We start from the raw sequence: 9510 nt of genomic DNA, 5'->3' as shown, positions 1-9510 counted from the left end.
AAGGAGAAAAAGCCCCACCCGGTCGTGCAGTGCACGCCACTCTTGCATCCAAACACAGTGTGCGTTGCATAGTGATTGCCGCACCCCTTGAAAAGATGAAAATAACCAAGAATGTGGTGGTATTTTGCACACTCCGGCAACGTGCATTGTGCAACTGGGTGGCGTTCTCTTTTAAATTTTCTTAGGCCCCGCTTGTTTAGCGGAATAGTTTGCAAGGGGTGGGAAAATTGTGGTAAATACTGACATGACATTATAAATCCCATAATTTTCCCACCCCTTGGCTTTACAAAGTCCCACAAAATACGTGGGATTTTACAACTTTTCCATAGAATGCTACAGTAATCCATCAATTTTTTACTTTTTCAAACATATAGGACCCACCCGTCAGTAATCCCACAACTCTCCCATCCCATAAATCCCTCTAAACAAACGGACCCTTAATGATAAATTCTAGGAAAGAAAAACCGCTGCCTGATTGCACGTGATAAAGATAAGCTACTCTGTACCACCACACATGTGATGAAGGCTCACATCACACCTTAACAACCTACCTCACTAGTAACCTACCTCGTTAGGAATCCTTTCCTTCTCTCTTCTATACTATATATGTAAACTCTCTATGAATTAATGTAATGTGAGAGAATAGTTACAGTTTACAACATGAATCCTACGCCCAAACATAAAAGAGTGTGAAATTACGGTCTTATTTCTTGTGAAATAAAAAATCTCATCTAGACAGATGCCCTTACATGGATTTTCATTAGCCTCGTACTGGTGTAGGGACTATCTGTTCAGGCAGCGATTTCTTACCCAGGAATTGGTCAAACTTGTTCAGCATCGGCTGGACTCAACCTAACTCAACTGGACTTTAGTAAGTTAAGAATCAATTAAATCGGCAGATTCTGGTTCATTTTGGCTGCTTAACTAGTCTCGATTTTGGCTTTGTGGATCGATTAAGTAATCCTTTGGCTTTGGTCTTGTGCCTCAAATGTGTAGGGCAGAATAAGACTCAATAGAAACTAGGGATGTAAATAGGTACCCAAAAATCCAAATTCGTTTCGCATACGTATTCATTTAGGGGTATCCATATCTGCTTAGGGGTATCCGAGATTTTATTCGAATAATTCGAAAAAAAAAAACTATCTGATTGGAATAGATATCCAACTAATGATATAGAAGGTTTTTGAAGATTCAACGGATTCTAAAGAATGTGGCAATGGGAATTATGAGACTAAAACATGGATTGAGAGTGAATCGTATCCGTTGGGGGGAGGAAGGTCTAGGTTACACAAGTCATAAATGTAAATGGATAGTCTTTTACCAAAAAAACAAAGGAATAGTCAAAAAATCCGAATTTGATCCTCATCTATATCTGTTTAGGGATATCTATATCCAAGCAGGGAATATCCAATTCTGATCACATCGGTACGTAAGGGATCCGTTTATATCCCTAATAGAAACCAACCAAAAGCAACCTTTGACACCCTTACTCGCATCTTTTTTTGATGAAAGTGTAATCAGACAAACCACCCCTACTCACATCTTGCCACTATCGTCATATATTTTGAGGATAAAATATTATGATTAATTTGAACACAACTGCTTACATAGTTGATGGTACCCCTTGCCATTATGTGGCAGGGGTCCCATGATGTTGTGGGGATCAATTCTAATGTGTAACTGTTGTGAAAAGAGATTCTTGTTTCTTGTTTGGGGGAGGAGAGAGATAGACACAAGGAGCACTAGTATAGACCGCACTTCTAGATAGACAATCAACATTTTGGGAGGGGGATTGCTTGGCTGTTTAAGGGATTATGCTCTTTATGAGAAAGCGTGGTGAAATGACCATCTTGCCTCCATGAAATACGAAATATTGTTCCCGTTGATGCTTCCTTGTGAGTTCTCATTGGCTCTTGTGCACGCACAAGAGCCACACTCACCCACATGATTAATTAGCACCATAATCTTTGGAGTTCGATCCCTTTGCACGTACCAACAGGTCGATGTACCTATGAGAGCCAACCATCTGTACTATTTTTACCATTTACAAGGAGAGGAGGGGTTTTTATGAAAACAAAATTAAAACATGATTGACTCTGAACTTCACGTTCACCTGTTGGTACGTACACTTGATCCATTCTATCATCTTTGTATCTAGAATAAAAAAATTAAAAAAAAAAGGGAAAAGAAAAATTAGTAACACCAACACCACTGCTTGCTGCGTTGCCTACTTATAGCCAACTCTGGCATCTCAATTCCAGCGGGAAACCCTCTCTCTCTCTCTTTCTCTCTCTTCTTTCTTTCTTCCTTCTTTGTCTCTCTCTCACAGACACTTTCTTTTTCTCTCTTATCCACACGCTCTCTCTCTCTCTCTCGCACATACACACAAACACATGGAAGCCAAAGATTACACTCAAGATGGGTCGGTCGATCTTCAGGGACGTCCGGTACTTGCCTCTCGAACTGGGAAATGGAAGGCCTGTGCCTTTCTCGTTGGTAAGTATAGTATACTTTAACCCTATCAAACCTGATGCGTATGCATGGGGTTCATTAAGTGTTCCATACACCATACTCCATATTAACCTTAATTACGGATATTTCCTCCATAATTTTCTTTTTTTGTGATATGTAATACCCTCTCTCTCCTACTTAAACTGGAAGCTGCTTCCAGGATAACACTTTCTCTTCTCTTTAATCCATTTTAAGTGTTCATTTGGAGAAATTTTTGCAGGTTATGAAGCGTTCGAGAGGATGGCTTTCTATGGAATAGCTTCAAATTTAGTGAATTACTTGACAACACAGCTTCATGAAGACACAGTTTCTTCTGTGACAAATGTGAATAACTGGTCTGGATCAGTTTGGATAACACCTATCCTTGGTGCCTACATTGCAGACTCTTACGTGGGTCGTTTTTGGACCTTCACTATCTCTTCCCTCATTTATGTTCTGGTAATTCATTCCTTCTAATCTCACTGTTCTATATACTATTTCCCCTTCTCTCTCCCAACAATCTTCCTCTTGTCTGAATAAGGGTGTCAATCCGGCGGTTTGGTTTGGGTTGGACTTGGGATCGATTCAATTCGATTTAAAACGGGTATAGATTAGTTTTGGGTAAGAATTTGGTAGGATTTTCAGTGTTCGGGGTTGGTTTCAGTGTTCGGTTTGATCTTATCGATCAGGCCAATCGATGATCCGTCGGTTTAATTGAACCGAACCAAAACTGAATGGTACTCTAACCTGTAAACTGACACTGAACCGATAAGCTATCGATCTGGCTTAAATCAGGCTCAATCGAATAAGGCTGGGCCGATATGACCGGTTCAGTTTAAGTTTTGACACCCTTATGGGAAACAAGCCCTTGAAATTTTCTTGGCCATGAAAATTTGTTTTTGGGGGTTCATCATAAAATCAGTGAATTGGTGTCAGGGTGGTGACCACTGACCATCCACCGCCTTTAATTAATGGCTAACATGGAATTTTGTGCCATTGTTCATCTTCTGGCCCACCAATTAAATATGCATGGGCATGAGCATAGGTTTCAAGTTGGGGTGAGAGAGAGAGAGAGTGGGAATAAGATTCACCCAATCTGTCACAACCTCTTATTTTGGGTTGTCCTTGAAAAATTGACACTGAAAAGACTTCACTATATAATAGTTTCTCCACAAAGTTACCTTTTTAATCTCTTTTTGAAGGGATCTTCAATTCTTTCTATCTAATTCTAATGCCAAGGACAAAATTTTATAAACAGGGAATGGTACTCTTGACAATGGCAGTCTCACTTAAATCCCTAAAGCCAACTTGTGCAAATAGTATCTGCAACAACAAAGCTTCAGCTTCACAAATCATATACTTCTATGCAGCTCTCTACATAATAGCAATTGGAGCAGGTGGAACAAAACCAAATATATCCACATTTGGTGCAGATCAATTTGATGATTTCAATCCACATGAGAAGAAGCTCAAAGCCTCATTCTTCAATTGGTGGATGTTTAGCTCTTTCTTGGGTGCTCTCTTTGCTACAATGGGACTTGTCTACATCCAAGAGAACTTAGGTTGGGGATTGGGTTATGGAATCCCTACAGTTGGTCTTATACTATCACTCTTCATCTTCTATATGGGGACACAAAATTACAGGCACAAGGCTAGGATGAACAAGAACCCTGCAAGGGATTTATTCCGAGTTCTGATCACTGCCTTTGTCAATCGCAAACTTCTACGACTCCCTACTGATCCTTCTCAACTACACGAGCTTGAACCACAACATTACATGATCAATGGAAAACGGCGGGTTCATCATACCCCGTCCTTTAGGTAACTTAAACTTACAATTAATACTATGAGAACATAAATATAGAGATTTTCTTATTGACATTCCTTTAGGTGTTAAATAATTTATGTATATATATATATGTTTTTAAGTAATAATACATCTTTTGTTTTGGTAGGATAAAATTCTATTATTCTCGTGTGCACTTGCATGCAATACAATACAATAATAACTCTTGAAAATGACATAATAATAAGTACATTTACAAATGATTTTGAAAACCCTTTTTATCAGGACTTCAAGAACTTTTGGGATCAAACCAAAGATAATGAAAAGATGATTATATGTTTTAGGGAAGTAGTTTTTTGTCCGGGAGTGTGGTCTACGCCAGTGCTCCCATGTGTCTATCTCTTACCTCCTCAAAACTAAGGGGTATAGGTGTCTTTCATATGGGGAGAAAAGAGATAGACTCATGGAAGTACTGACGTAGGCTACACTCCTGGATAGAGTTCTTTTTTATTTTATATTTTAAAGGGAAAAATTGGGTGAACTGTGGTTAGACTGAAAGCTAATTAACGTCTGCGGTGTCTATCTCTCTCTTCTCTCCTTTTGAAATGACTCCTCCACCCCACTGTATGATGCCACGTCACACACACACCCCCATTTGGTGTTGCCCTTTAATTTGTCATTTATCCCTCTCATGTTTTAAATACACTTGTAAAATTCTCATCCAATAAAATATATGGCTGTGAATGTTTGGTACTAATTTAATTTATACTAGTGATACCTTTTCTTCTACAATTTAGTACAACGTGGGATGATTTGATGTCACCTTTGGTTGGATATTCTTTCATCTTAAATTAATTGCAAAGGACAATCATTGAAGGTCCACCTTATCTGTGGATGGGCCTTCATGGGCCCAATTTTACTACTCTGGTCCTACACAAGGCAAACTGTGTATTTACTTTGGGCCGACCAAAGTGAAAGATGAATAGTGAATTTGCCTTAGTGGAAGCACTACAAACTTAATAAGCTTACCATTAATATAGACTATGAGAATATAAATATAAGAATTTTCTTTTGATATTACTTTAGGTGTTAATTTATAATTTTTTCTTTTTTTTTGCTTTTTAGTATAACACATTTTTTTTAGTAGGATAAAATCCAATCACAATGTTCCCTCTTCATTTGAAGTCTATCCTGGACGATATTGTTCATCTTACTTCATTTTTTGAAGTTTATAATTTCACCTTAATTTTGAGGAAGTACAACAGTATGATTGACTCCTTGGTAAAGAAGGCCCTATCGGTAATGTGTGCGATAATGTGGCCTAGTTCCAATCCATGGCGGCCATGAACTCTCACATTTCTTCAATAAATGATTTCCTTTTACCATAAACAAAATAAATAAAAAATAAAAAATAAACTTTTGGGATTAAAACAAAAATAATGAAAAGATGAATATATGTTTTAAAGGAAAAAGATTGCTATACTTTATACCGTTCTCATGTAATCAATAGTTCTATTTTGATCATGTAAACCCTATATGGATGACACTATTTTTCAACCCTCATTGGTCGTAGTGTGTAGATTTGCTCTCACCCAGCCCTTGTAGAAAACCCTCTTCCATGTTTTAAATACACTTGAAGAGTTCTCATCCACAGTCCATAAAATATATGGCTGTGAATATTTAGTACTGATTTTATTTTTGTTAGAAACTGCAAATTTGTGATGCTTTTTCTTCTACACCTTAGTACAATGTGGAATGATTTGATGTCACCTAGATATTCTTTTATTGTATATATTATTGCTATGCCTTACCAAAATATATATATATTATTGCTATGGATAATCATTGAAGGTTCTTGTCTGTGGATGGGCCTTCATGGTTACATTATATTATATGTCACTACACAAGTCATACTTTGTATTTACTTTGGGGCCGACCTAGCCCATCATGTGTTTGCTTGGTTAATCACTTATTCCCATTAAAGTTATGTTTTTTTTAGTGAAAGTTAAGCCAGTAAAGTATTTTCTTGATAGATGTACATTGGTTTGGGTTGGTTTAGGGTCTATTAGCCCGATTTCGTTGGTTCACTTATGAAATTTTCACGTCCGGACTTTCCTAACCATTAAGGAGAGGGTGCCCAAATCCTAGTATACCATATCCAATAGTTGCAATAGTAAATAATTGATCTGTAAATTAATGTGCATAGTTACACTAAGGCTCCAATAGGGTCAAGTTGGGCCGAGTTTTTAAAACCCCAGCCCAACCATGAATCCCCTTAGTCGGGCCCATGCTCAGCCCGACCTTGACTTAGGGTCTGGAAAATCTAACCCTAACCCACCCTTAGGGTCGGACTGGGCTGATCCCGATTGGTCCTAATCATGGAGTGGGGGAAGGGAGAGATGCATGGATTGGATTGAGTTGGGCTGGGTCAGGGAGAAAATTATCAATTTTATATACAATAACACTATAATAAAATATACTATCACTACTTATCTCATATATCATATATTATTTAACAAAATGTGAGTGACATTTAAAATTTATAATATATATAGTATATCAATATATATTTTACAATATAACTTAATACAGGTTCGGGCTGGGCTGGGCCCGAGACCTCAACCCAGATCAAACCCAACCTTGACTAAGGGCCAGAAATTTCCAACCTTGCCCCGCCCTTAGGGTCAGGTATCTCAGTCAGGCCCTGTTCGGGCCTATATGACCAAACTTGCACCCCTAGTTACACAATTTAAAACACAAAATACTAGAAAATGAATCAGCATTACAACTTCAGTGGTGGGTTTAGCTCATTTATGAACAATTGGACCATTCTATATTTGCAGGACATATAATATAATGCATATGTCGTGGATCTTTATCACCTCCAGTTTGCTGACCAGCCCAGTTCCCCAATTCCTCTACCAAAGGGGGGCTGAAATGACCTCTCTACCCATGCCCAAACACCCTGCCCGGGTGGGGTCCACCATCCCCCTATTAGAGGAACTGGGGAACTGGGCCGGTCAACAAACTGGAGGTGATAATTTTCCCATATGTCGTACACACCAACTTTCGTTGACCAGCCCTAGTCCACCCTAATTCTCATGATGTCCTATTGGGCCCAAAAGTGATACTAACTGGGAAACTTGTAAGCTAGGCTGGGCCTACCTCGACCCAGACTGCTATTATACCTATTTTCGCACCAGATTTCTTCCCATAGATGAAGGAAAACTTCTCCTATTTAGAAATAGAAATAAATTTGTTTTTGAATTTCAGAAATGGGTCCAGGATTAATTCTCTTTTTAACTTGAAATTCAAAAAATAAATAAATAATCGATCTGTTGATTATGTTGGATCTAGAAAGTCAACGTCTTTCATTTTGCATAAGGAAATAAAATTACACCCTCACTACCACCAATTGATTTTAATGTAACAGTATGCGCTTGATCAGAAAGATCAACAATTAGTATCCCCATGAAGATAGATTGCTTAGTTTCATGCATTTGTTAATGTAGGTTCCTTGATAAGGCTGCCATCAAAGAAGGCTCAACCTCAACAAGATCATCATGCACTGTTACTCAAGTTGAAGAAACAAAGCTTGTGTTTGGTATGACACTTATCTGGCTAGTCACCTTGATCCCAAGCACCATATGGGCTCAGGTAAACACCCTCTTTGTCAAACAAGGAACAACATTGGAAAGAAACCTTGGTCCCAACTTCCAAATTCCAGCTGCTTCACTTGGTAGCTTTGTTACTCTCTCCATGCTATTCTCTGTGCCCATGTATGATCGTTACTTCGTTCCGATCATGCGGCGCAAAACCGGTAACCCGCGTGGAATCACTCTCCTCCAAAGGCTTGGTATTGGGTTTGTGATTCAAGTTGCAGTCACTTTGATAGCTTATGCTGTTGAACTAAAGAGAATGCAAGTCATCAAGGAACACAACATTATCATGGCCAAAGATATTGTCCCAATGAGCATATTTTGGCTTCTACCTCAATATATCTTATTAGGGATTGCAGATGTGTTTAATTGCATTGGTTTACTTGAATTCTTCTATGATCAATCTCCTCAAGATATGCAGAGCCTTGGAACCACATTCTTCACTAGTGGGATTGGTGTGGGGAACTTCTTGAATAGCTTTCTTGTTACAATGGTGGATAAGATAACTGGGAGAGGTGAGAAGAAAAGCTGGATTGGAAACAACTTGAATGATTCTCACTTGGATTACTATTATAGTTTCCTTTTTGTAATTTCAATCCTAAATTTAGGGGCTTTTTTGTGGGTATCAAAGAAGTATACCTATAAAACAGAGGAGATTGAAGGCATCAATGGTAATGCTTCATGTGTTCAAATGGAGGGAAGAGCTCTAGCAGATACCACTCCTTTAGGTTTGCAGGTTTAATTAGAAGTGGTAATGTATGATATTATATTTGTAATGTGTGTGATGCTTCTTGTAAGTTAAATTCTAACTGGGCCGCCCTAATGGGTTTGGGCCTTTGGGTGTCTAAGTGTTAATGTATTTGTGTTAAAAAAAATGGCAAGAGATCAATGTCTGGTTATGTAGCATCTGCACCAGTATGGGTAGGGATGTAAACGGATTGGATTTGGCTTGGATAGTGCTATATCCGCATCCGCATCCGATTAGCTTTTGGACGGATTCGGATAGTGTGGACACGGATACAGATCGGATATTTTATCCATTTACATGTAAATATAGCTTTTCGAATAGCTATAGCCTATTCGTATCCCCATTCGTTTAGCTTTCGGATGGATTTGGATAGTGCTCAACGGATACGGACACAAATACGAAAACGGATTTCGGCTATTCATTTACACCCCTAAGTAAGGGGCCAAGGAGACCACGCAAGGCATCAACATAAATGTGATTTTTGATTTCATGAGGGAAGGGGTAGGGTGGTACTTTTGCACGCTCTTGTGTTTGGGCGTAGGAAGAATACGACTAGATACTTTATTTTTTCCCTAAAAAAGAACTCTTTGAAGAATGGGCCTAAGGCCCAACGTATTCCTATGCTTGGGCCTAACCAAGTTAATTCACAAGGCCTAGCTAGTAAGCCGCCAATGCACCATCTCTTGAGAATTTGTCCATATCTCTAGGGAATTGAATACCTTTGACATTGCACTACCGACTTCTTGCCTATGCTTCTTGTATCCATATTTCAATCATGGTTTTAGTAATTGGTATCAGTATTGGTATCAGTCTCGGTGAATATCGAT

General features: G+C 38.6%; 1 protein-coding gene across 1 annotated transcript; it reads left to right on the top strand.

The window, feature by feature from the left end:
- Positions 1-2363: 2363 nt before the first annotated feature.
- LOC122653718 (protein NRT1/ PTR FAMILY 5.1) lies at positions 2364-8740 on the top strand. The gene is made up of 4 exons (XM_043847653.1): positions 2364-2496; positions 2732-2949; positions 3749-4311; positions 7789-8740. Exons 1-4 carry the CDS (start codon positions 2394-2396, stop codon positions 8675-8677), a joined length of 1773 nt encoding a protein of 590 aa, XP_043703588.1. The 5' UTR covers positions 2364-2393; the 3' UTR covers positions 8678-8740.
- Positions 8741-9510: the final 770 nt, after the last annotated feature.

The sequence above is a fragment of the Telopea speciosissima genome, chromosome 3 (assembly GCF_018873765.1).
Source record: "Telopea speciosissima isolate NSW1024214 ecotype Mountain lineage chromosome 3, Tspe_v1, whole genome shotgun sequence".
NCBI lineage: Eukaryota > Viridiplantae > Streptophyta > Magnoliopsida > Proteales > Proteaceae > Telopea > Telopea speciosissima.
The sequence above is the reverse complement of the archived record's forward strand: the minus strand, read 5'-3'. Positions and strand labels throughout refer to the sequence as shown.

Bases quoted from the DNA above. Each gene is read 5' to 3' on its own strand.
- LOC122653718 (XM_043847653.1), top strand. From the start codon at position 2,394: ATGGAAGCCAAAGATTACACTCAAGATGGGTCGGTCGATCTTCAGGGA. The intron at 2,497-2,731 runs GTAAGTATAGTA...AAATTTTTGCAG, and splicing joins GGCCTGTGCCTTTCTCGTTG to GTTATGAAGCGTTCGAGAGG. The intron at 2,950-3,748 runs GTAATTCATTCC...TTTTATAAACAG, and splicing joins CTTCCCTCATTTATGTTCTG to GGAATGGTACTCTTGACAAT.